The sequence below is a fragment of the Orbicella faveolata genome, unplaced genomic scaffold, assembly GCF_042242905.1.
Source record: "Orbicella faveolata isolate gen_17 unplaced genomic scaffold, um_ofav_v1 contig_14, whole genome shotgun sequence".
In the NCBI taxonomy this organism is placed as follows: Eukaryota; Metazoa; Cnidaria; class Anthozoa; order Scleractinia; family Merulinidae; genus Orbicella; species Orbicella faveolata.
Genome location: NW_028301541.1, coordinates 405,369 through 432,600, shown reverse-complemented (window position 1 = coordinate 432,600; position 27,232 = coordinate 405,369). Strand labels below are relative to the sequence as shown.

At 41.9% G+C, this 27,232-nt stretch overlaps 1 protein-coding gene across 1 annotated transcript in view; it reads left to right on the top strand.

Annotated features, from left to right (window-relative positions):
- Positions 1-1,209: 1,209 nt before the first annotated feature.
- Positions 1,210-27,232, top strand: part of LOC149113556 (uncharacterized) — an 87,722-nt gene continuing 61,699 nt past the window's right edge. Inside the window, exons 1-3 of the mRNA XM_089286097.1 lie at positions 1,210-1,336; positions 1,416-1,515; positions 6,468-6,628. Coding sequence (XP_089142223.1) covers positions 1,508-1,515; positions 6,468-6,628 — 169 coding nt within the window. The 5' untranslated portion in view covers positions 1,210-1,336; positions 1,416-1,507. The remainder of the gene's footprint in view (positions 1,337-1,415; positions 1,516-6,467; positions 6,629-27,232) is intronic.

Genomic DNA, 27,232 nt, shown 5'->3' with positions numbered 1-27,232 from the left:
TGATTCTTACAAAAATCTTCTGTTTAGAACTGCTGATTGTGTGAGTCCATGAGCACATTAGATCCTTTGTTAACTGACCCCACAACCTTTGTAGCTTTGAAAACTGTTGCTTTAAAATATAGGTTGATTGATTGATTGATAAAAGCATTGGTGGAAAGTGCAGAAGATAGTCTAGAGTCTTTAAGAGGTGGCTTCAAGAATGCCTTCTGTTGCTAAGCGTAAGACTGAAGTGAACAGAGGTGGTTAAGAATGGCAATGTACTGCTCATTTTAGAGGACAGCAGAGGGGATTTTCAAGCAATGTGGTGTAATTTTGCGAATCAATAGCAACGTAGTTATGTGAACAAATTAAACTTTGTGGAATCGGAAGTGTAGCTGCTCTCATAAGTTTCTAATTCTATTTGTTGTCATAGTGTAACAGCTGTTGTTGTTTTGAGGCGAGGGGGATTGTTTCTGTTGTTTGTTTTATTGTTCTCTCAAAGGGTATCAAGCCATTGATTTGAGACCTTGCAAGTAGCTGCTACATGACCCTGTGAAATCGTCCATTTCTGTAGAATCTCTATATTTGAGTTTGCTTAAGTTATAGGGGAAGCTAAAAGACATTGAGTGTGGTTCCATGTGGGAGGGACATTTCTTTCAATGTTTTAGTACACAATTCCATACTATTTGTATGAGATGTCATACCAAAATGATTTGGGATGTAGCTAAGAGCCGGCTTGAGCTTATTTCACCACCTGAAAGAAGGCTTATGAACACCTGGAATTTCACTAGAAATAACGATGTGGGTTAACTTTTAACTTGATCTTCAGTTCTCTTGCTTCCATCACCTAATTTGTGTAGATTGTTTAAGCTTACATGTAAACTGTTTCTTGCAATTTAGGTGATGAGGGAGTCTATAGAAAAGCAAAAAATGCTTGAATCTGTAGATCCCTAACTAGAAATAAGGAGCCAAAAATTTAAGCCTAGACTTGTTAATGAGCCAGCTTGGTTATTTCTTAGCTACATCTCTGAGTGCAGAACCAACATTGAGATATTGTATGCTGTGATGGTAAAAGCTAACATGGCTGGGAAAGTAAAGGCTGGATAGGTTAAATCCCCATATCAAGCTGGACATAATTAGTTAATTGACTCCTATTCTGGGCCCTGCCTGAGACGAGAGAGAAATTTTTGTACAAAATTTAATATAGAATTTTACAGTTCCAGGTTTACTCGCCCCAAGGAAAGTTGTTGGAAATTCTAAGGAGGAGGAGGGTTTTCAAAAGCAAACATGTTCAAAGCAAAGTATGAAGCTAAGCTGGAATTTCCATTGGAGCTGGAAGTTTCAAAACAAAAACCCTGTAAGAGGCAAATGGGCATTTTCTGGAACAACACAATTTCATTTTTTAGCTAAATCCGTATGCTGTTCTTTTTTTTCAGGCAAAGAAGCTGGATGATAAAGTTTAAACTGACAATATTCCCAAAAGGCACAGCCATGATCAAGTGAACAGATGGACTGAAGGAGGGCAAAGATGAACAGGTGAGCTTTAGTTCAAGTAACAGTTGCTTTGGATTGTTGCAATGCTATAATCTACCCTTCGAAGAATTATATTCTTGTGGAACTTAGAATTCAAGAAAATCCTTCAAATTACCCAGGTTATTCATTTTTTTTTTTGTAGTATTAGTAGTAATGTAGGCTGAATTTCAACAATCTCCTTGAGTTGCACACTCCAGAAAAGAACACTAATGCCATCTGGCCATGTCATGTCACTGTTTGCTTTGATTATGCATTAAGTTAAACAAGTTAAGGCCTGCATTCAGTTTTTGAGGGCAAGATCACTTGAAGAAAGATTATACTAGGTGCAAAATTTTTTTACTGTCAAGTTAATCTGAGCTAACTGACTTGAAATGTGTGAGCTTATAATCAATTTCCAGCAACATTCTTAATGGTACTGTCCTGCTTTATGCTAGAGGAGTTCAAGATAATTTACGGCTCCAAAAAAATATACTTTTGATTGAAACCATTCTAGTCTGCAACAAAGGTAGCACGGAATGCAATAACAATATAGAATTAATGAAATGAAATGATACTGATTCGAAATGACCTAATAGGAGCAAAAAAAGGCTGTCTTGATGTCTGATGACTATTCTAAAGTTGTGCACTATGTCCACGAATGTCATTATCAGATGGACTTTGACAACGTCCGATAACTTTAGGGAGAGACCCTTAGTTCTCTGAAGAGGTGGAGGGGAGGGGGTGGTGGCCAAGTTTTTTGGGCATGATTTTTTTCTCTCCCTTAGGTTGTACATGATGTTTTTTTTGGCTGGCAAAAATTTTTTTTAGCATCAAAAATAGAACCCAGATAGAAGAAAGCACGTACTCGATTTTTTTTTGCCATAGCTCCCCTTACGCGATTTTTTTTTTTTTGTGAAAAAAAACCTCTTAATCGGCGCGTCGGGGTATATTATGGACGGGTCAATGGATGAGTGAGTGAGTGCGTGCGTGCGTGCGTGCGTGCGTGCGTGCGTGAGTGAGTGAGTGAGTGAGTGAGTGAGTGAGTGAGTGAGTGAGTGAGTGATGTATGTATGTCACACCAATCAGATTGGCTCTACTATAAACAGCCAATCAAATTTCTTGTTGTAAAGGTAAATGGTATGTGAGAAGATTTGATCCCGATACAGTTTTACAACGGCCATAGTTATTCTTCTATAAAAGAGGAGGAAGTATTCATATATTGGGCTTACTTCGACATTTTCTGTGGGTTAGGTTAGGACTTCGTGGGCGGGTTTGATAATCATTTGCAACTGGATAATCAGTCAAAGAAACATAGTGTTTGGCATATAACTACGAGCATGGGATAAAGGTTGAGCGTTTCCCATTAGATAAGTTTTTGAATTGAGTCTACTGTGTTTAAGATCTGATGTGAATGAAAAACAAGTTGATGTGGTTTCTATGATAGGATCAATTGTATTTTAGGGGGGCGGAATACACTACTGGGAATGCGAAGAGGTTGTGACCAGGTTCAAATCGTTTGCGTGTTGTATTAAATGATACCGAAATATTGCTGCAGAGTCCGTAATGAATGTTCCAGGCGTGTCGTTAATTTCAGCACCCATTAAGTTTCACTGTGAAAAGCGAAGAGACTACGATTAATTTCGTCAAGAGAACAAAAAGACATTATTCTGTTACGAGTTTACAATTATAATGGGTTCTTGTTTAGTAATGGAATGAGAAGATACGTTTTAATGAAACTAAATCTCTTGTCTTCAATGTTATCAGGGTTTTCGCTTATTCACATTAATAACCAACACGAATTTTAGTTGAAGAAAAAGCAAATTATTTTTGTTCAAGATAAGTTAAGTGAGGTATATGAAGTCTTGAGCGTTTTATTGTAATAAACACAAGGACTGCGGTAATTGAAAAATAAAGACTGACGTGTATTTTGCCGGTTTGTGATTTTTAGTCCGGTTTGGAGCGGAGTGTGACAGTTACATACATACATTGGGTTGTTTTAGAGTGCATATTGTTCAGTGTGATGATGGCTAGTTATGAACGAGATAAGCCTTGTGTTTTGAAACAGTCCACGAGTTAATAGTATGCAATTGGCACGAGATATTTTTATTTTTAGTTACAAAGGTAACTTGATACTTTTGTTTTTCACAAGGAGTAAATTCAATTAGAGGTCACGAATTGTCCCTTCTAGTTCTTAGGACATGTTTTAGAGGAGACGAGACTATTTAGATCTGAAACAGTTCTAACGTTTACAATAGTAAGTGCAGGTAACGATTGTTTTGTTCTTGTTGCATGCAAATATATTTTATTTGATGGGCATTTTATGACATTCTTCTCAGTCCGATATTTTTAAAGGTAAAAAGTATGAAAACTGTTCAAATGTTCTTTCAAAAATGCGTGGCACCAAGTTAAAGTACAATTTAATTAAATCAGACTTTCAACGTGTCAGAGAGGTTTTTTTCTCTTTCTTTCTATTTTCGGTGAAGTAGTGTTGTTGCGTTGTGTCGTGTAAAAGGATAAACTTACGACTCGTATAAAATACGAAAAGTTCTCTGAACTTGGGTATTTTTGAGCAAAAATCCTTCTTGGGGGTTGGAAGGGCTATGTGATCGGTGAGTGAGGGAGTTATGCGTGTGCGTGTGTCACACCAATCACAGTGTGAGTTGTATCAAAGAGCGAATCAAATTGCTTTTTAGAAAATAAGATGGTATCTTCATTAATCTGGAGACGTGTCAGATTACTGTAGTTTGTTCAGTCAAACATTTTATGGCTTACTATTTAGTTATCTGACCATTACCGATGTAACATCGTATGTACATCATAAATTCCCAGTTTCTTTCTTGCTGTACATCGCAACCAAAAAAAACTTGTCAAATTAACTAAATCAGTACTGTAAACAGTTCCATGAATGCCCTCCTATCTCCAAGACGTCACAAAAAAATAATTCTTGCACGCCTTGCGTGCCTATGTTTTTCCAGCAGTTTTTGTTTCGTTTCCTCAGAAACGAAACGGGATTGTTTTCAGTTCAGGGGTGAACTATTTACATAGTGATTTGTAATATCCAATCAGATTAAAGTTCATAATTGTTAATGTAAATACGGCAGTTAAATGAGTTTGCTCTCCATGAGTTCTCGTAGCTCAGTGGATAGAGCGCCCGCCTGGTGTTCGGGAGGTCATGGGTTCGATTCCTGTCGGGGACTCAGAATTTTTCTTTGTCCCATGCTCGTGTCATGTTGATTAATTCACCTTCACATTTCATTACCGAGCTTAAAATTCACCATCTTTATTAACTTATCACTATTTTTATAATAGTTTTTAATTAGTTTTAATCAGTATTTAATTTGTGATTTTTACCTGATATTAGCGTTGTTTAGTTGTTAGCTTCTCATTAGTTATTAGGTGGAATACCTGTAAACTAGCCCTAAAGCTAAGCGTATATCCACGTTAAATAAAGCATTCATTCATTCATTTATTCATTCATTCAAGTAGAGACACCGCCACACTACGCGATTTGTCCACCAATGCGATATTTTAAGCCGATGGAAGCAGTTAGTTTTGTTTAGTTCAACAAAGAAATGGTACTGTTTTCCGTTTCAGAGTGATTTATTGACATAGTGGGTATGAATGTTATCAGGGTAAACGCTTGTAATTCACAAGGTAAACATGTTCAGCAAAAGTAACTTCTCGAAACTAAATTTTATCAGTTCGTGACACGGAAAGAAAAGGAAATTAAAATGTCATGCAGGTAGAAATAATTGGCGACTTAAATGTTCCTAAGTCTTTCTGAAGTGATGTATTTTAGAGAAACGAAGATATCTGTTTCCGTGCTTGATTTAAATGTGATTAAGATCACAACCACGGCGACATAATTTTGGTCAATCAGAACACGTGTCAGGAATAACAATCCCGCCCCTTTTCTGTGGCTGCTTACGGGAAAAGAACATGCATTTAATTTGGTGCGTTTGGACGATACTACAGATACAATATAGTGTGGAAGGTAACTAATTCATCATATTGCAATTTAATTAACCTTGGTATATTGCAAAATAGGCACAATATGGCTGTTTTATGAGGTGTTCTTCATATCGTAGGTGTTGACAATTTCCAGATTTAGTTGAATTTCTCTAATTTTCCGCCACAATTCCAGTAGCTTTACTTCTTAGAGCGCGCTTTTAAAAAATAAGAAAATTTGTATTTCGACATACCGCTGCATTTCAAGAGCTGGTTTCCATGAAAACACCGATAGCATTTGTATTTTAGCTTCATAATATTTAAGCGAAAGTGGAGGAATAATTGCACAGCTGTCGTCGCACATGAGGCATCCTTTTTGAAAAAAAAAATATACTGCGTCACTGACAACGAAACGTAGATTACCGCATCCATTCGAATAAAGGACTGCTCGGCACAGAAATGGAAAAATTATACGTCAGATGCTTTTGCCTCTTAGCTTTATTTGGCCTCACACACAATACTTTGACTTTCTGAAAAATTTGGCAGGGCTGTGCGGCCCGCTTCCCAAAGCACTTACCCTATTAAGACCAACGTCAGCGATTTATCTAACCTATTTATGGCCTGACCCTTAAATTAATACCCTGTTTCAGACCTGCCGTAGTTCTCTTGTTCAGAATGATGTTAGAGGTATTGTGAATGGCTTTAGTTGCTGGTCGTATCAACAATGACGAAAAGAGTAGCTTCTTCTAAAAAAACATACCTAATTCAAGACTAGAGTGCAAAAACCATACCCAGTTTGAGACCAAAATGACCAATATCGATACCCTACTTCTGACTAAAATGTCTTAAAAAAACATGTCCCTCTGTCGCTGGACACACCTATATAGCCGATATAAGGGGGCACCCCCTCCCTAGGGCAGAGTCAAAGTGAAGTATCACAAGTAAATACATTTCGAAGCGCGTTGACTGTAATAACTGATACATGTGTAGACAACTTAAATTAATTAGCCCTTTCTCTTTTACAATAGGTTCAGTACTAAACCTCACCTGGACGAAAAACCCCAGGCTCTGGCAACTGAGCAGATCAGTGCAGGGCACGGAGTTCCCGGTGTTGTGGTCTGGTCTCTGCCCATTGTGCTGTTGAAATGCTCGGAGACATTAGCTGTTAAAGCTACTCTACAATCCGAGGGTAAATAAAGTATACTACTACTACTAGTGCGGTGCAAAGCGACGCATTAGCACATATCTCCCTCACCCCAGGACTTCTCATGCACAAGATATCAAAACCCCGGCCTTTCTCAGACTTTGAATATCTTTGCGGAAACGAAACAATATTTCTTTCTGAGAAATAGCTTCTTGTTGGTCCTAAGTAAACGTTCAAAAATTTTTCCTCTGTTCATTTCACAGAGAACCATAGTCTTCTCGAATTAGTTTAGAATTCCCAGCGCTGGGAAATATCACCCAAGTTCCTGGAAATAATGCCAAAGCTTTCAAAATAACGCTGCACGCAGGCCGTTCACGGCCACTTTCTAGGGAGTTAATATGTCGGCCAGATTGCTCCTAAGTAAGCCTTCCAAAATATTTCCTCTGTCCATTTCACTGCAATCCAAAGTCTTCTCGAGTTAGTTTAGAGTCCTTAGGGCTTTTCAATGTCACCCAAGAGTCTGGAAATCGGCCCAAAGTTGGTCAAAATCACCCTGCGCGTAGGGCGGTCTCGGCCATTTTCTAGTCATAGTCACTAAGGGAGTTAATATGTCGGCCAGAATACTCCTAAGTAAGCATTCAAAAATCTTACCTCTGTCCTTTTCACTGAAAACCAAAGTCTTCTCGAATTAGTGTAGAGTCTTTGGGGCTGGGAAATATCGCCCAAGTTGCTGGAAATCGGCCCAAAGTTGGTCAAAATGGCTCTGCGCGTAGGGTGGTCTCGGCCACTTTCTAGTCATAGTCACTAAGGGAGTTAATATGTAGGCCAGATTGCTCCTAAGTAAGCGTTTAAAATTTTTTCCTCTGTTCGTTTTACTGAAAACCAAAGCGTTGTCAAATTAGTTTAGAGTCCCTAGGGCTGACAAATATCGCCTAAGTTCCTGGAAATTGGCCCAAAGCTGGTCAAAATAACGCTGCGCGTTGGGCGGTCTCGGCCACTTTCTATTGATAGTCACTAACGGAGTTAATATGTCGCCCAGATTGGGCATAAGTAAGCGTTCAAAAAATTTTCCTCTGTCTATTTCACAGAAAACCAAAGTCTTCTCGAATTAGTTTAGAGTCCCTATCACTGTTAAATATCGCCCAAGTTGCTGAAAATCGGCCTAAAGCTGGTGAAAATCACGCTGCGCGCAGGCTGGTCTCGGCCACTTTCTAGTCATAGTCGCTAACGGAGTTGATATGTCGGCTAGATCGCTCCTAAGTAAGCGTTCAAAAATTTTTCTTCTCTTCAGTTCACTTAAAACCAAAGTCTTCCCGAATTAGTTCAGAGTCCCTAGGGCTGGGAAATATCGCCCAAGTTGCTGGAAATCGGCTGAAAGCTAGTCAAAATCACGCTGCGCGTTATTCGGTCTCGGCCACCTGCCAGTCATAGTCACTAAGGGAGTTAATATGTCGGCCAGATTGCTCTGAAGGAAGCGTTCAAAAAATTTTTCTCTGTCCATTTAGCTGAAAACTAAAGTTTTCTTGAATTAGTTTAGAGTCCTTTCGGGTTGGAAATATTGCCCAAGTTCCTCCAAATCGGCCTAAAGTTAATCAAAATCACGCTGCACATAGGCAGGTCTCGGCCACTTTCTAGTCATAGTTACTAGGGGAGTTAATAAGTCTCCCAGATTGCTCTTAAGTGAGCGTTGAAAAATTTTTCCTCCGTCCATTTCACAGAAAACCAAAGTCTTCTCGAATTAGTTTAGAGTCCCCTAAGCTGGGAAATGTCGCCCAAGTTCTGGGAAATGGGCTTAAAGCTGCTCAAAATTAGTCTCTGCGTTGACCGGTGGTGGCCACTTTCTAGTCATAGTCACTAGCTGAGTTAATATCTCGGGCAGATTGCCCCTAAGTAAGCGTTCAAAAATTTTTCCTCTCTCCATTTCGCTGAAAACCAAAGTCTTTTCGAATTAGTTTGGAGTCACTAGGGCTGGGAAATATCATCCAAGTGGGTGGAAATATGCCCAAAGCTGGTCAAAATCATGCTCTGCGTACGCCGGTCTCGGCCACTTTCTAGTCATAGTCGCTAAGGGGGTTAATATGTCTGCCACATTGCTCCTAAGTAAACGTTCAAAAATTTTTCCTCTGTCCATTTCACTGAAAACCAAAGTCTTCTAGAATTAGTTTAGAGTCCTTTCAGCTGGGAAATATTGCCCAAGTTTTTGGAAATCGGCCCAAAGTTGATCAAAATCACCCTGCACGTAGGCCGGTCTGGGCCACTTTCTAGTCATAATCACTTTTTGGCTTCCTAAGGCTGGGAAATATCACCAAACTTCCTGAAAATAATGCCAAAACTGTAAAAATCACCCTGCGTATAAGCTGGTTGGGACCACCTTCTCGTCATAGCCACTAACGGAGTTAATATGTCGGCCAGATTGCTCCTAAGTAAGCGTTCAAACATATTTCCTCTGTCCATTTCACTGAAAACAAAAGTCTTCTCGAATTAGTTTAAAGTTCCTGGGCCTGGGAAATATCGCCCAAGATCCTGAAAATTCGTGCATAGCTGGTCAAAATCAACCTGCGCGTAGCCCGGTCGCGGCCACTTTCTAGTCATAGTCACTAAGGGAGTTAATGTTTTGGCCAGATTGCTCCTAATTATGCCTTTAAAAATATTTCTTCTGTCCATTTCACTGAAATCCAAAGTCTTGTCAAATTAGTTTAGAGTCCCTTAAGGTGGGAAATATCGCCCAACTTCTGGGAAATCGGCTCAAAGCTGCTCAAAATAAGTCTGTGCGTTGACCGGTCGTGGCCACTTTCTAGTCATAGTCACTAGGAGAGTTGATATTTCGGCTAAATTGCTCCTAAGTAAACGTTCAAAAATTTTTCCTCTGTCCATTTCACAGAGAACCATAGTCTTCTCGAATTAGTTTAGAATTCCCAGCGCTGGGAAATATCACCCAAGTTCCTGGAAATAATGTCAAAGCTGTCAAAATAACGGTGCACGCAGGCCGGTCGCGGCCACTTTCTAGTCATAGCCACTAAGGGAGTTAACATGTCGGCCAGATTGCTCCTAAGTAAACCTTGCAAAATATTTCCTCTGTCCATTTTACTGAAATCCAAAGTCTTCTCGAGTTAGTTTAAAGTCCTTAGGGCTTTTCAATATCACCCAAGAGTCTGGAAATCGGCCCAAAGTTGGTCAAAATCACCCTGCGCGTAGGGTGGTCTCGGCCATTTACTAGTCATAGTCACTAAGGGAGTTAATATGTAGGCCAGATTGCTCCTAAGCAAGCGTTTCAAATTTTTTCCTCTTTTCGTTTTACTGAAAACCAAAGAGTTCTCGAATTAGTTTAGAGTCCCTAGGGCTGACAAATATCGCCTAAGTTCCTGGAAATTGGCCCAAAGCTGGTCAAAATCACGCTGCGCGTTGGGCGGTCTCGGCCACTTTCTATTGATAGTCACTAAGGGAGTTAATACGTCGGCCAGATTGCTTCTAAGTAAGCGTTCAAAAATTTTCTTCTGGCCATTTTACTGAAAACCAACGTCTTCTCGAATTAGTTTAGAGTCCTTAGGGCTGCAAAATATCGCCGAAGTCCCTGGAAATGGGCCCAAACCTGGTCAAAATCACGCTGAAAGTAGGCCGGTCGTGGCCACTTTCCAGGCATAGTCACGAAGGGAGTTAACCCTTTGAATAGCAAACTTTCGCCAAAAAATACCGTTTTTAAGCATTAAGTCAGGTTTTTTAGCTGCCATGACGCTAAATAAGCCTAAGTTTTGCTAGAAAAGCTTTTTTTTTAACTAAAAGGAGAGATTTTTTGAGGATTAGGTACAAACTTGTGCAAAACTTCAATTCCGGGCATGCGCATAAGCCAAAATTTGGACTCTTTTTTTGTCATTAACCGTTCTCAATTTTGTTTGTTCGCCCTTTCCTTTCTGTTTTTCTCGGCCCCTTTACACTGGCTACCTTTTTCATTGTATGTTCTTTCTGGCTGCCGTGAAAAGTTGGATGTTAATTACGGGCAAAGCCTAGAAATGGACCTTGATCAATCACAGGCGTTGTGGACCATTGTACCACCGCTTTGGCACCAAAACTGATAACGTTGTTTTTCGATTTGCGATGTCGGGATGTCGTCGATATCTAAACCTGACCATTGTGTGGAAAGAGCTAGCCTAGGGCTACTATCTGCTTATCAAGAATATCTGATGACATTTAAATTGATGACGTCACAAAGTGTGGTACAAAGAGCACGACCATTAATTACTATTCAAAAGGTTAATATGTCGTCCAGATTGCTTCTAAGCAAGCGTTTAAAAATATTTGCTCTGTCCATTTTGCTCAAAAAACAAAGTCTTCTCGAATTAGCTTAGAGTCCTTAGGGCTGTTAAATATCCTCCAAGTTGCTGGAAATCGGCCCAAATCTGTTCAGAATCACGCTGTGCGTTGGGCGGTCTCGGCCACTTTCTAGTCATATTCACTGACGGAGTTAATATGTAGGCCAGATTGCTCTTAAGTAAGCGTTCAAATATTTTTCCTCTGTCCATTTCACTCAAAACCAAAGTCCTCTCGAATTAGTTTAGAGTCACTAGGGCTAAGAAATATCGCCCAAGTTGCTGGAAATCGGCCCAGAGTTGGTCAAAATGACGCTGCGCGTAGGGCGGTCTCGGCCTTTTTTTAATCATAGTTACTAAGGAAGTTAATATGTCGGCCAGATTACTCCTAACGAAGCGTTCAAAACTTTTTCCTCTGTTCGTTTCACTAACAACCAAAGCCTTCTCGAATTAATTTAGAGTCCCTAGGGCTGAAAAATATCGGGTAAGTTCGTGGAAATCGGCCCAAAGCTGGTCAAAATTACGCTGCGCGTAGGCTGGTCTCGGACAATTTCTAGTCATAGTCACCAAGGGAGTTAATATGTCGGCCAGATTGCTCCTAAGTAAGCGTTCAAAAATATTTCCTCTGTCCATTTCACACAAACCCAAAGTCTTTTCGAATTAGCTTAGAGTCCTTAGGGCTGTTAAATATCCTCCAAGATGCTGGAAATCGGCCCAAATCTGGTCAGAATCACGCTGTGCGTTGGGCGGTCTCGGCCACTTTCTAGTCATATTCACTGACGGAGTTAATATGTCGGCCAGATTGCTCCTAAGTAAGCGTTCAAAAAGCCTTCTCAAATTAGTTTAGATTCCCTTAGGCTGAGAAATATCGCCGAAGTTTTTGGAAATCGGCTCAAAGTTGGTCAACATCACGCTACGCGTAGGCCAGTCTTAGACACTCTCTAGTCATAGTCACTAAGGGAGTTAATATTTTGGCCAGATTGCTCCTAAGTAAACGTTCAAAATTATTTTCTCTGTCCATTTCACTGAAAACCAAAGTCTTTTCGATTTAGAGTAGAGTCCTTGGGACTGGGAAATATCGCCCATGTTGCTGGAATTCGGCCCAAAGCTGGTCAAAGCAGTCTGCGCGTAGACGGGTCTCGGCCACTTTCTAGTCATAGTCACCAAGGGAGTTAATATGTCGGCCAGAATACTCTTAAGTAAGCGTTCAAAAATATTTCCTCTGTCCTTTTCACTGAAAACCAAAGTCTTTTCGAATTAGAGTAGAGTCCTTGGGACTGGGAAATATCGCCCATGTTGCTGGACTTCGGCCCAAAGCTGGTCAAAGCAGTCTGCGCGTAGACGGGTCTCGGCCACTTTCTAGTCATAGTCACCAAGGGAGTTAATATGTCGGCCAGATTGCTCCTAAGTAACCGTTCAAAAATATTTGCTCTGTCCATTTCACATAAAACCAAAGTCTTCTCGAATTAGTTTAGAGTCCTTAGGGCTGGGAAATATCGCCCAAGTTCCTGGAAATCAGCCCAAAGACGGTCAAAATCAGGCTCCGGTTAGGCCGGTCTCCCCCACTTTCTAGTCATAGTCACTAAACGAGTTAATATGTCGGCCAGATTGCTCCTAACTAAGCGTAACAAAATGTTTCCTCTCTCCATTTAACTGAAAACCAAAGTCTTCTTGAATTAGTTTAAAGTCCCTTCAGCTGGCAAATATCGGCCAAGTTCCTTTAAAACGGCACAAAGTTGATCAAAATCACGCTGCACGTAAGACGGTCTTGCCCACTTTCTAGTCATAGTTACTAGGGGAGTTAATACGTCGGCCAGATTGCTCTTAAGTAAGCGTTAAAAGATATTTCCTCTGGCCATTTCACTGAAAACCAGAGTCTTCTGGCATTAGTGTAGAGTCTCTAGGGCTGGGAAATATCGCCCAAGCTCCTTGAAATCAGCTCAAAGCTGGTAAAAATCACGCTGCACGTAGGCCGGTCTCGGCCACTTTCTAGCCATAGTCACTAACGGAGTTAATATGTCGGCCGGATTGCTGCTAAGGAAGGGTTCAAAACTTTTTCCTGTGTTCGTTTCACTGGAAACCATAGCCTTCTCGGATTAGTTTAGAGTCACCTGGGCTGAGAAATAGCGCCCAAGTTCCTCAAAATCAGTCCAAAGCTTGTCAAAATCACGCTACGCGGAGCGCGGTCTCGGCCACTTTCTAGTCATAGTCTCTAATGGAGTTAATATTTCGGCCAGATTGCTCCTAAGTAAGCGTTTAAAAATATTTCCTCTGTCCATTTAACTGAAAAGCAAACTGTTCTCGAATTAGTTTAGAGTCCGTTAGGCTAAAAAATATTGCCGAAGTTGCTGGGAATCCGCCTAAAGCTGGTCTAAGTCACGCTGCACGTAGGCCAGTCATGGCCACTTTCTAGTCATAGTCACTAAAGGAGTTAATATGTCGGCCAGATTGCTCCTAAGGAAGCGTTCAAAAATTTTTCGTCTCTCCATTTCACTGAAAACCAAAGTTTTCTCGAATAAGTCTAGAGTCCGTAGGGCTGGAAAATATCACGCAACACCCTGGAAATTGGCTTAAAACTGGTCGAAATCACGCCACGCATAGGCCAGTCATGGCCACTTTCTAGTCATAGTCACTAAGGGAGTTAATATATCGGCCAGATTCCTTCTAGGTAAGCGTTTAAAAATATTTCCTCTGTCCATTTCACTGAAAACCAAAGTGTTCTGGAATTACTTCAGAGTCTCTAGGGTTGTTAAATATTGCCGAAGTTAATGGGTATTTGCCGAAAGTTGGTCAAAATCACCCTGCACGTAGGGCGGTCTCGGCCATTTTCTAGTGATAGTCACTAAGGGAGTTAATATGTCGGCCAGATTGCTCCTAAGTAAGCGTTCAAACATTTTTTCTCTGTCCATTTCGCTGAAAACTAAGTCTTCTTGAATTAGTTTAGAGTCCTTTCGGCTGGGAAATATTGCCCAAGTTCCTCCAAATCGGCCTAAAGTTAATCAAAATCACGCTGCACGTAGGCAAGTCTTGGCCACTTTCTAGTCATAGTTACTAGGGGAGTTAATAAGTCTGCCAGATTGCTCTTAAGTGAGCGTTCAAAAATTTCTCCTCCGTCCATTTCACAGAAAACCAAAGTCTTCTCGAATTAGTTTAGGCTTCCTAAGGCTGGGAAATATCACCAAACTTCCTGAAAATAATGCCAAAACTGTCAAAATCACCCTGCGCATAGGCCGGTCGGGACCACTTTCTAGTCATAGCCACTAACGGAGTTAATATGTCGGCCAGATTGCTCCTAAGTAAGCGTCAGAATTAGTTTAGATTCCTTATCACTGTTAAATATCGCCCAAGTTGCTGAAAATCGGCCTAAAGCTGGTCAAAATCACGTTGCGCGGAGGCTCGTCTCGGCCACTTTCTAGTCATAGTGGCTAAGGGAGTTGATATGTCGGCTAGATTGCTCCTAAGTAAGCGTTCAAAAATTTTTCTTCTCTTCACTTCACTGAAAACCAAAGTCTTCCCAAACTAGTTTAGAGTCCCTAGGGCTGGGAAATATCGCCCAATTTGCTGGAAATCGGCTCAAAGCTGGTCAAAATCACGCTCCGCGCAGGCTGGTCTCGGCCACTTATTAGTTATAGTCACTAAGGGAGTTAGTTTAGAATCCTTTCAGGTGGAAAATATTTCTCAAGTTGTTGCAAATCGGCCTAAAGTTGATGAAAATTACGCGGCACGTAGGCTGGTCTCGGCTACTTTCTAGTCATAGTCACTACGGTAGTTAATATGTCGGCCAGAATACTCCTAAGTAAGCGTTCAAAAATGTTACCTCTGTCCTTTCCACTGAAAACCAAAGTATTCTCGAATTAGTGTAGAGTCTTTGGGGCTGGGAAATATCGCCCATGTTGCTGGAAATCGGCCCAAAGCTGGTCAAAATCAGTCTGCGCGTAGACCGGTCTCGGCCACTTTCTAGTCATAGTCACTAAGGGAGTTAATATGTCTACCAGATTGTTCCTAAGTAAACGTTGAAAAATTTTTCCTCTGTCCATTTCACTGAAAACCAAAGTCTTCTCCAATTAGTTTAGAGTCCGTTCAGCTGGGAAACATCGCCCAAGTTCTGGGAAATCGCCTCAAAGGTGCTCAAAATCACTCTGTGCGTTGAGCGGTCGTGGCCACTTTCTAGTCATAGTCACTAAGGGAGTTAATATGTCTGCCAGATTGTTCCTAAGTAAGCGTTGAAAAATTATTCCTCTGTCCAATTCACTGAAAAGAAAAGTCTTCTCGAATTAGTTTAGGGTCCCTTAAGCTGGGAAACATCGCTCAAGTTCTGGGATATCGGCTGAAAGGTGCTCAAAATCACTCTGTGCGTTGAGCGGTCGTGGCCACTTTCTAGTCATAGTCACTAGGGGAGTTAATATGTAGGCCAGATTGCTCTTAAGTAAGCGTTCAAATATTTTTTCCTCTGTCCATTTCACTCAAAACCAAAGTCCTCTCGAATTAGTTTAGAGTCACTAGGGCTAAGAAATATCGCCCAAGTCGCTGGAAATCGGCCCAAAGTTGGTCAAAATGACGCTGCGCGTAGGGCGGTCTCGGTCTTTTTTTAATCATAGTTACTAAGGGAGTTAATATGTCGGCCAGATTTCTCCTAACGAAGCGTTCAAAACTTTTTCCTCTGTTCGTTTCACTAACAACCAAAGCCTTCTCGAATTAGTTTAGAGTCCCTAGGGCTGAAAAATATCGCGTAAGTTCGTGGAAATCGGCCCAAAGCTGGTCAAAATTACGCTGCGCGTAGGCTGGTCTCGGACAATTTCTAGTCATAGTCACCAAGGGAGTTAATATGTCGGCCAGATTGCTCCTAAGTAAGCGTTCAAAAATGTTACCTCTGTCCTTTCCACTGAAAACCAAAGTATTCTCGAATTAGTGTAGAGTCTTTGGTGCTGGGAAATATCGCCCATGTTGCTGGAAATCGGCCCAAAGCTGGTCAAAATCAGTCTGCGCGTAGACCGGTCTCGGCCACTTTCTAGTCATAGTCACTAAGGGAGTTAATATGTCTACCAGATTGTTCCTAAGTAAACGTTGAAAAATTTTTCTTCTGTCCATTTCACTGAAAACCAAAGTCTTCTCCAATTAGTTTAGAGTCCGTTAAGCTGGGAAACATCGCCCAAGTTCTGGGAAATCGCCTCAAAGGTGCTCAAAATCACTCTGTGCGTTGAGCGGTCGTGGCCACTTTCTAGTCATAGTCACTAAGGGAGTTAATATGTCTGCCAGATTGTTCCTAAGTAAGCGTTGAAAAATTATTCCTCTGTCCAATTCACTGAAAAGAAAAGTCTTCTCGAATTAGTTTAGGGTCCCTTAAGCTGGGAAACATCGCTCAAGTTCTGGGATATCGGCTGAAAGGTGCTCAAAATCACTCTGTGCGTTGAGCGGTCGTGGCCACTTTCTAGTCATAGTCACTAAGGGAGTTAATATGTCTGCCAGATTGTTCCTAAGTAAGCGTTGAAAAATTATTCCTCTGTCCAATTCACTGAAAAGAAAAGTCTTCTCGAATTAGTTTAGGGTCCCTTAAGCTGGGAAACATCGCTCAAGTTCTGGGATATCGGCTGAAAGGTGCTCAAAATCACTCTGTGCGTTGAGCGGTCGTGGCCACTTTCTAGTCATAGTCACTAGGGGAGTTAATATGTAGGCCAGATTGCTCTTAAGTAAGCGTTCAAATATTTTTTCCTCTGTCCATTTCACTCAAAACCAAAGTCCTCTCGAATTAGTTTAGAGTCACTAGGGCTAAGAAATATCGCCCAAGTCGCTGGAAATCGGCCCAAAGTTGGTCAAAATGACGCTGCGCGTAGGGCGGTCTCGGTCTTTTTTTAATCATAGTTACTAAGGGAGTTAATATGTCGGCCAGATTTCTCCTAACGAAGCGTTCAAAACTTTTTCCTCTGTTCGTTTCACTAACAACCAAAGCCTTCTCGAATTAGTTTAGAGTCCCTAGGGCTGAAAAATATCGCGTAAGTTCGTGGAAATCGGCCCTAAGCTGGTCAAAATTACGCTGCGCGTAGGCTGGTCTCGGACAATTTCTAGTCATAGTCACCAAGGGAGTTAATATGTCGGCCAGATTGCTGCTAAGTAAGCGTTCAAAAATTTTTCGTCTGTTCGTTTCACTAAAAGCAATAGCCTTGTCAAATTAGTTAAGATTCCCTTAGGCTGAGAAATATCGCGGAAGTTTTTGGAAATCGGCCCAAAGTTGGTCAACATCACGCTGCGCGTAGGCCAGTCTTAGACACTCTCTAGTCATAGTCACTAAGGGAGTTAATATTTTGGCCAGATTGCTCCTAAGTAAACGTTCAAAATTATTTTCTCTGTCCATTTCACTGAAAACCAAAGTCTTTTCGAATTAGTTTAGATTCTCTAGGGCTAAGAAATATCGCCCAAGTTCCTGGAAATCGGTCCAAAGCCGGTCAAAATCACGCTGCGTGCAGACCCGCCTTCGCCAGTTTCTACTCATAGTCACTAAGGGAGCTAATATGTCGGCCAGAATACTCTTAAGTAAGCGTTCAAAAATATTTCCTCTGTCCTTTTCACTGAAAACCAAAGTCTTTTCGAATTAGAGTAGAGTCCTTGGGACTGGGAAATATCGCCCATGTTGCTGGACTTCGGCCCAAAGCTGGTCAAAGCAGTCTGCGCGTAGACGGGTCTCGGCCACTTTCTAGTCAGTCACTAAGGGAGTTAATAATTCGGCGAGATTGCTCCTAAGTGAGCGTTCAAAAACTTTTGCTCTGTCCATTTCACATAAAACCAACGTCTTCTAGAATTACTTTAGAGTCCGTTAAGCTGGGATATATCGCCCAAGTTCCGGCAAATCGGCGCAAAGCTGCTCAAATTATTCTGTGCGTTGACCGGTCGTGGCCACTTTCTAGTCATAGTCACTAGCGGAGTTAATATTTCGGGCAGATTGCCCCTAAGTAAGCGTTGAAAAATGTTTCCTCTCTCCATTTAACTGAAAACCAAAGTCTTTTGGAATTAGTTTAGTGTCCCTAGGGCTGTTAAATATCACCTAAGTTGCTGGAAATAGGCCCAAAGCTGGTCAAAATCATGCTCTGCGTAGGGCGGTCTCGGCCACTTTCTAGTCATAGTCGCTAAGGGAGTTAATATGTCTGCCACATTGCTCCTAAGTAAGCGTTCAAAAATTTTTCCTCTGTCCATTTCACTGAAAACCAAAGTCTTAGAATTAGTTTAGAGTCCTTAGGGCTGCAAAATATTGCCCAAGTCCCTGGAAATCGGCCCAAACCTGGTCAAAAACACGCTGAAAGTAGGCCGGTCGTGGCCACTTTCCAGGCATAGTCACGAAGGGAGTTAACCCTTTGAATAGCAAACTTTCGCCAAAAAATACCGTTTTGAACCGTTTAGTCAGGTTTTTTAGCTGCCATGACGCTAAATAAGGCTAAGTTTTGCTAAAAAAGCTTTTTTTTTAACTAAAAGGAGAGATTTTTTGAGGATTAGGTACAAACTTGAGCAAAACTTCAATTACGGGCATCCGCATAAGCCAAAATTTGGACTTTTTTTTTGCCATTAACCGTTCTCAATTTAGTTTGTTGGCCCTTTCCGTTCTGTTTTTCTCGGCCCCTTTACACTGGCTACCTTTTTCATTGTATGTTCGGCCAGGATACTCCTAAGTAAGCGTTGAAATATATTTCCTCTGTCCTTTTCAAAGAAAACCAAAGTCTTCTCGAATTAGTGTAGAGTCTTTGGGGCTGGGAAATATCGCCCAAGTTGCTGGAAATCGGCCCAAAGTTGGTCAAAATGGCTCTGCGCGTAGATCGGTCTCGGCCACTTTCTAGTCATAGTCACTAAGAGAGTTAATATGTAGGCCAGATTGCTCCTAAGTAAGGGTTTAAAATTTTTTCCTCTGTTCGTTTTACTGAAGACCAAAACGTTCTCAAATTACTTCAGAGTCCCTAGGGCTGACAAATATCGTCTAAATTCCTGGAAATTGGCCCAAAGCTGGTCAAAATCACGCTGCGCGTTGGCCGGTCTCGGCTACTTTCTATTGATAGTCACTAAGGGAGTTAATATGTCGCCCAGATTGGGCATAAGTAAGCGTTCAAAAAATTTTCCTCTGTCCATTTCACTGAAAACCAAAGTCTTCTACAATTAGTTTAGAGCCTCTATCACTGTGAAATATCGCCCAAGTTGCTGAAAATCGGCCTAAAGCTGGTGAAAATCACGCTGCGCGCAGGCTGGTCTCGGCCACTTTCTAGTCATAGTCGCTAAGGGAGTTGATATGTCGGCTAGATTCCTCCTAAGTAAGCGTTCAAAAATTTTTCTTCTCTTCAGTTCACTTAAAACCAAAGTCTTCCCGAATTAGTTTAGAGTCCCTAGGGCTGGGAAATGTCGCCCAAGTTCCTGGAAATCGGCTCAAAGTTGGTCAAAATCACGCTGCGCGCACGCTGGTGTCGGGCACTTTCTAGTCATAGTCACTAAGGGAGTTAAAGTGTCGGTCAGATTGCTCCTAAGTAAGCGTTCAAAAAATTTTCCTGTGTCCACTTCACTCAAAACGAAAGTCTTCTTGAATTAGTTTAGAGTCCTTTCAGGTGGGGAATATTTCTCAAGTTCTTGCAAATCGGCCTAAAGTTGATGAAAATTACGCGGCACGTAGGCTGGTCTCGGCTACTTTCTAGTCATAGTCACTACGGTAGTTAATATGTCGGCCAGAATACTTTTAAGTAAGCGTTCAAAAATATTTCCTCTGTCCTTTCCACTGAAAACCAAAGTCTTTTCGAATTAGAGTAGAGTCCTTGGGGCTGGGAAATATCGCCCATGTTGCTGGAAATCGGCCCAAATCTGGTCAAAATCAGTCTGCGCGTAGACGGGTCTCGGCCACTTTCTAGTCATAGTCACTAAGGGAGTTAATATGTCGACCAGATTGCTCCTAAGTAACCGTTCAAAAATATTTCCTCTGTCCATTTCACATAAAACCAAAGTCTTCTCGAAGTAGTTTAGAGTCCTTAGGGCTGGAAAATTTCGCCCAAGTTCCTGCAAATCAGCCCAAAGACGGTCAAAATCAGGTTCCGGGTAGGCCGGTCTCCCCCACTTTCTAGTCATAGTCACTAAACGAGTTAATATGTCGGCCAGATTGCTCCTAACTAAGCGTAAACAAATGTTTCCTCTCTCCATTTAACTGAAAACCAAGGTCTTCTTGAATTAGTTTAGAGTGCCTTCAGCTAAGAAATATCGGCCAAGTTCCTTTAAAACGGCCCAAAGTTGATCAAAATCACGCTGCACGTAGGACGGTCTTGCCCACTTTCTAGTCATAGTTACTAGGGGAGTTAATACGTCGGCCAGATTGCTCCTAAGTAAGCGTTAAAAGATGTTTCCGCTGGCCATTTCACTGAAAACCAGAGTCTTCTGGCATTAGTGGACAGTCTCTATGGCTGGGAAATATCGCCCAATCTCCTTGAAATCAGCTCAAAGCTGGTAAAAATCACGCTGCACGTAGGCCGGTCTCCGCCACTTTCTAGCCATAGTCACTAACGGAGTTAATATCTCCGCCAGATTGCTGGTAAGGAAGCGTTCAAAACTTTTTCCTGTGTTCGTTTCACTGGAAACCATAGCCTTCTCGGATTAGTTTAGAGTCACCTGGGCTGAGAAAAATCGCCCAAGTTCCTCAAAATCAGTCCAAAGCTTGTCAAAATCACGCTGCGCGTAGCGCGGTCACGGCCACTTTCTAGTCATAGTCTCTAATGGAGTTAATATTTCGGCCAGAATGCTCCTAAGTAAGTGTTAAGAAATATTTCCTCTGTCCATTTAACTGAAAACCAAACTGTTCTGGAATTATTTTAGAGTCCGTTAGGCTAAAAAATATTGCCCAAGTTGCTGGAAATCGGCCTAAAGCTGGTGAAAGTCACGCTGCACGTAGGCCAGTCATGGCCACTTTCTAGTCATAGTCACTAAAGGAGTTAATATATCGGCCAGATTGCTCCTAAGGAAGCGTTCAAAAATTTTTCGTCTCTCCATTTCACTGAAAACCAAAGTGCTCTCGAATAAGTCTCGAGTCCGTAGGGCTGGAAGATATCGCGCAAGTCCCTAGAAATTGGCTTAAAACTGGTCGAAATCACGCCACGCATAGGCCAGTCATGGCCACTTTCTAGTCATAGTCACTAAGGGAGTTAATATATCGGCCAGATTCCTTCTAGGTAAGCGTTTAAAAATATTTCCTTTGTCCATTTCACTGAAAATCAAAGTCTTCTGGAATTACTTTAGAGTGCCTAGGGTTGTTAAGTATTGCCCAAGTTGCTGAAAATTTGCCGAAAGTTGGTCAAAATCACGCCGCGCGTTATTCGGTCTCGGCCACCTGCCAGTCATAGTCACTAAGGGAGTTAATATGTCGGCCAGATTGCTCCTAAGTAAGCGTTCAAAAATTTTTTCTCTGTCCATTTCGCTGAAAACTAAAGTCTTCTTGAATTAGTTTAGAGTCCTTTCGGCTGGGAAATATTGCCCAAAATCCTCCAAATCGGCCTAAAGTTAATCAAAATCACGCTGCACGTAGGCAGGTCTCGGCCACTTTCTAGTCATAGTTACTAGGGGAGTTAATAAGTCTGCAAGATTGCTCTTAAGTGAGCGTTCAAAAATTTCTCCTCCGTCCATTTCGCAGAAAACCAAAGTCTTCTCGAATTAGTTTAGGCTTCCTAAGGCTGGGAAATATCACCAAACTTCCTGAAAATAATGCCAAAACTGTCAAAATCACCTGCGCATAGGCCGGTCGGGACCACCTTCTAGTCATAGCCACTAACGGAGTTAATATGTCGGCCAGATTGCTTGTAAGTAAGCGTTCAAAAATCTATCCTCTGTCCATTTCACTGAAAACCAAAGTGTTCTCGAATTAGTTTAGAGTTCCTAGGACTGGGAAATATCGCCCAAGGTCCTGAAAATTCGTGCATAGCTGGTCAAAATCAACCTGCGCGTAGCCCGGTCTCCGCCACTTTCTAGTCATAGTCACTAACGGAGTTAATGTGTTGGGCAGATTGCTGCTAATTATGGGTTTAAAAATATTTCCTCTCTCCATTTCACTGAAATCCAAAGTCTTCTCAAATTAGTGTAGAGTCCCTTAAGGTGGGAAATATCGCCGAAGTTCTGGGAAATCGGCTCAAAGCTGCTCAAAATTAGTCTGTGCGTTGACCGGTCGTGGCCACTTTCTAGTCATAGTCACTAGGAGAGTTGATATTTAGGCGAAATTGCTCCTAAGTAAACGATCAAAAATTTTTCCTCTGTCCATTTCACAGAGAACCATAGTCTTCTCGAATTAGTTTAGAATTCCCAGCGCTGGGAAATATCACCCAAGTTCCTGGAAATAATGCCAAAGCTGTCAAAATAACGCTGCACACAGGCCGGTCGCGGCCACTTTCTAGTCATAGCCACTAAGGGAGTTAACATGTCGGCCAGATTGCTCCTAAATAAGCCTTCCAAAATATTTCCTCAATCCATTTCACTGAAATCCAAAGTCTTCTCGAATTAGTTGAGAGTCCTTAGGGCTTTTCAATATCACCCAAGAGTCTGGAAATCGGCCCAAAGTTGGTCAAAATCATCCTGCGCGTAGGGCGGTCTCGGCCATTTTCGACTCATACTTACTAAGGGAGTTAATATGTCGGCCAGAATACTCCTAAGTAAGCGTTCAAAAATCTTACCTCTGTCCTTTTCACTGAAAACCAAAGTCTTTTCGAATTAGTTTGGATTCCCTAGGGCTAAGAAATATCGCCCAAGTTCCTGGAAATCGGTCCAAAGCCGGTCAAAATCACGCTGCGCGCAGGCCGATCTTGGCCACTTTCTACTCATAGTCACTAAGGGAGTTAATATGTCGGCCAGAATACTCGTAAGTAAACGTTCAAAAATATTTTCACTGTCCTTTTCACTGAAAACCAAAGTCTTCTGGAATTAGTGTAGAGTCTTTGGGGCTGGGAAATATCGCCCAGGTTGCTGGACTTCGGCCCAAAGCTGGTCAAAACAGTCTGCGCGTAGACGGGTCTCGGCCACTTTCTAGTCATAGTCACTAAGGGAGTTAATAATTCGGCGAGATTGCTCCTAAGTGAGCGTTCAAAAACTTTTCCTCTGTCCATTCCACTGAAAACCAACGTCTTCTGGAATTAGTTTACAGTCCGTTAAGCTGGGATATATCGCCCAAGTTCCGGCAAATCGGCTCAAAGCTGCTCAAAATTATTCTGTTCCTTCACCGGTCGTGGCCACTTTCTAGTCATAGTCACTAGCGGAGTTAATATTTCGGGCAGATTGCCCCTAAGTAAGCGTTCAAAAATTATTCCTCTCTCCATTTCACTGAAAACCAAAGTCTTTTCAAATTAGTTTAGAGTCCCTAGAGCTGGGAAATATCACCTAAGTTGCTGGAAAAGGGCCCAAAGCCGGTCAAAATCATGCTCTGCGTAGGCCGGTGACGGCCACTTTCTAGTCATAGTCGCTAGGGGGGTTAATATGTCTGCCACATTGCTCCTAAGTAAGCGTTCAAAACTTTTTCCTCTGTCCAATCACTGAAAACCAAAGTCTTTTAGAATTAGTTTAGAGTCCGTTCAGCTGGGAAATATTGCCCAAGTTTTTGGAAATCGGCCCAAAGTTGATCAAAATCACGCTGTAGGTAGTCCGGTATAGGCCACTTTCTAGTGATAATCACTAGGGGAGTTAATACGTCGGCCAGATTGCTTCTAAGTAAGCGTTCAAAACTTTTTCTTCTGGCCATTTTACTGAAAACCAACGTCTTCTCCCATTAGTCTAGAGTCCTTAGGGCTGCAAAATATCGCCCAAGTCCCTGGAAATCGGTCCAAAGTTGGTCAAAGCGGTCTGCGCATAGACGGGACTCGGCCACTTTCTAGTCATAGTCACTAAGGGAGTTAATGATTCGGCGAGATTGCTCCTAAGTGAGGGTTCAAAAACTTTTCCTCTGTCCATTTCACTGAAAACCAACGTCTTCTGGAATTAGTTTAGAGTCCGTTAAGCTGGGATATATCACCCAAGTTCCGGCAAGTCGGCTCAAAGCTGCTCAAAATTATTCTGTGCGTTGACCGGTCGTGGCCACTTTCTAGTCATAGTCACTAGCGGAGTTAATATTTCGGGCAGATTGCCCCTAAGTAAGCGTTGAAAAATTTTTCCTCTCTCCATTTCACTGAGAACCAAAGTCTTTTCGAAGTAGTTTAGAGTCCCTAGGGCTGGGAAATATCACCCAAGTTGGTGGAAATAGGCCCAAAGCCGGTCAAAATTATGCTCTGCGTAGGCCGGTGACGGCCACTTTCTAGTCATAGTCGCTAAGGGAGTTAATATGTCTGCCACATTGCTCCTAAGGAAGCGTTCAAAAATTTTTCCTCTGTCCATTTCACTGAAAACCAAAGTCTTCTAGAATTAGTTTAGAGTCCCTTCAGCTGGGAAATATTGCCCAAGTTTTTGGAAATCGGCCCAAAGTTGATCAAAATCACGCTGCACGTAGGCCGGTCTCGGCCACTTTCTAGTCATAGTCACTAGGGGAGTTAATAGTCGGCCAGATTGCTTCTAAGCGTTCAAAAATTTTTCCTCTGGCCATTTTACTGAAAACCAACGTCTTCTCGAATTAGTTTAGAGTCCTTAGGGCTGGAAAATATCGCCCAAGTCCCTGGAAATCGGCCCAAACCTGGTCAAAATCACGCTGAAAGTAGGCCGGTCATGGCCACTTTCCAGGCATAGTCACGAAGGGAGTTAACCCTTTGAATAGCAAACTTTCGCCAAAAAATACCGTTTTTAACCGTTTAGTCAGATTTTTTAGCTGCCATGACGCTAAATAAGGCTAAGTTTTGCTAAAAAAGCTTTTTTTTTTAACTAAAAGGAGAGATTTTTTGAGGATTAGGTACAAACTTGAGCAAAACTTCAATTCCGGGCATCCGCATAAGCCAAAATTTGGACTTTTTTTTGCCATTAATCGTTCTCAATTTTGTTTGTTGGCCCTTTCCTTTCGGTTTTTCTCGGCCCCTTTACACTGGCTACCTTTTTCATTGTATGTTCTTTCTGGCTGCCGTGAAAAGTTGGAAGTTAATTACGCGCGAAGCCTAGAAATGGATCTTGATCAATCATAGGCGTTGTGGACCATTGTACCACCGTTTTGGCACCAAAACTGATAACGTTGTTTTTCGATTTGCGATGTCGGAATGTCGTCGATATCTAAACCTGCTCATTGTGTGAAAAGTGCTACACTAGGACTACTATCTGCTTATCAAGAATATCTGATGACATTTAAATTGATGACGTCACAAAGTGTGATACAAAGAGCACGACCATTAATTACCATTCAAAAGGTTAATATGTCGTCCAGATTGCTTCTAAGCAAGCGTTTAAAAATATTTGCTCTGTCCATTTTGCTCAAAAAACAAAGTCTTCTCGAATTAGTTGAGAGTCCTTAGGGCTGTTAAATATCGCCCAAGTTCCTGGAAATCAGCCCAAAGTTTGTAAAAATCAAGCCACTCTCTAGTCATAGTTACTAGGAGAGTTAAAATGTCGGCTAGCTTCCTCCTAAGTAAGCGTTCAAAAATATTTCCTCTGCCCATTTCACTGAAACCCAAAGTCTTCTCGCATTAATGTAAAGTCTCTAGGGCTAGGAAATATCGCCCAAGTTGCTGGAAATCGGCCCAAACTTGGTCAACATCACGCTGCGCGTAGGCCAGTCTTAGACACTTTCTTGTCATTGTCACTAAGAGAGTTAATATTTTGGCCAGATTGCTCCTAAGTAAGCGTTCAAAATTATTTTCTCTGTCCATTTCACTGAAAACCAAAGTCTTTTCGAATTACTTTAGATTCCCTAGGGCTAAGAAATATCGCCCAAGTTCCTGGAAATCGGTCCAAAGCCGGTCAAAATCACGCTGCGCGCAGACCGGTCTTGGCCACTTTCTACTCATAGTCAGTAAGGGAGTTAATATGTCGGCCAGAATAATCTTAAGTAAGCGTTCAAAAATATTTCCTCTGTCCTGTTCACTGAAAACCAAAGTCTTTTCGAATTAGACTAGAGTCCTTGGAGCTGGAAAATATCGCCCATGGTCAAAGCTGGTCAAAGCAGTCTGCGCGTAGACGGGTCTCGGCCACTTTCTAGTCATAGTCACTAAGGGAGTTAATAATTCGGCGAGATTGCTCCTAAGTGAGCGTTCAAAAATATTTGCTCTGTCCATTTCACATAAAACCAAAGTCTTCTCGAATTAGTTTAGAGTCGTTAGGGCTGTGAAATATCGTCCAAGTTCCTGGAAATCAGCCCAAAGATGGTCAAAATCAGGCACGGGGTAGGCCGGTCTCCCCCACTTTCTAGTCATAGTCACTAAACGAGTTAATATGTCGGCCAGATTGCTCCTAACTAAGCGTAAACAAATGTTTCCTCTCTCCATTTAACTGAAAACCAAGGTCTTCTTGAATTAGTTTAGAGTGCCTTCAGCTAAGAAATATCGGCCAAGTTCCTTTAAAACGGCCCAAAGTTGATCAAAATCATGCTGCACGTAGGACGGTCTTGCCCACTTTCTAGTCATAGTTACTAGGGGAGTTAATACGTCGGCCAGATTGCTCCTAAGTAAGCGTTAAAAGATGTTTCCGCTGGCCATTTCACTGAAAACCAGAGTCTTCTGGCATTAGTGTAGAGTCTCTAGGGCTGGGAAATATCGCCCAAGCTCCTTGAAATCAGCTCAAAGCTGGTAAAAATCACGCTGCACGTAGGCCGGTCTCGGCCACTTTCTAGCCATAGTCACTAACGGAGTTAATATGTCGGCCAGATTGCTCCTAAGTAAGCGGTCAAAAATATTTCCTCTGTCCATTTCACTGAAAACCAAAGTCTTCTTGAATTACTTTAGAGTTCCTAGGGCTGGGAAATATCGCCAAAGGTCCTGAAAATTCGTGCATAGCTGGTCAAAATCAACCTGCGCGTAGCCCGGTCGCGGCCACTTTCTAGTCATAGTCACTAAGGGAGTTAATGTGTTGGCCAGATTGCTCCTAATTATGGGTTTAAAATATTTCCTTTGTCCATTTCACTGAAATCCAAAGTCTTCTCAATTAGTTTAGAGTCCCTTAAGCTGGGAAATATCGCCCAAGTTCTGGGAAATCGGCTCAAAGCTGCTCAAAATTAGTCTGTGCGTTGACCGGTCGTGGCCACTTTCTAGTCATAGTCACTATGAGAGTTAATATTTAGGCCAAATTGCTCCTAAGGAAACGTTCAAAAATTTTTTCCCTCTCCATTTCACAGAGAACCATAGTCTTGTCGAATTAGTTTAGAATTCCCAGCGCTGGGAAATATCACCCAAGTTCCTGGAAATAATGCCAAAGCTGTCAAAATAACGCTGCACGCAGGCCGGTCGCGGCCACTTTCTAG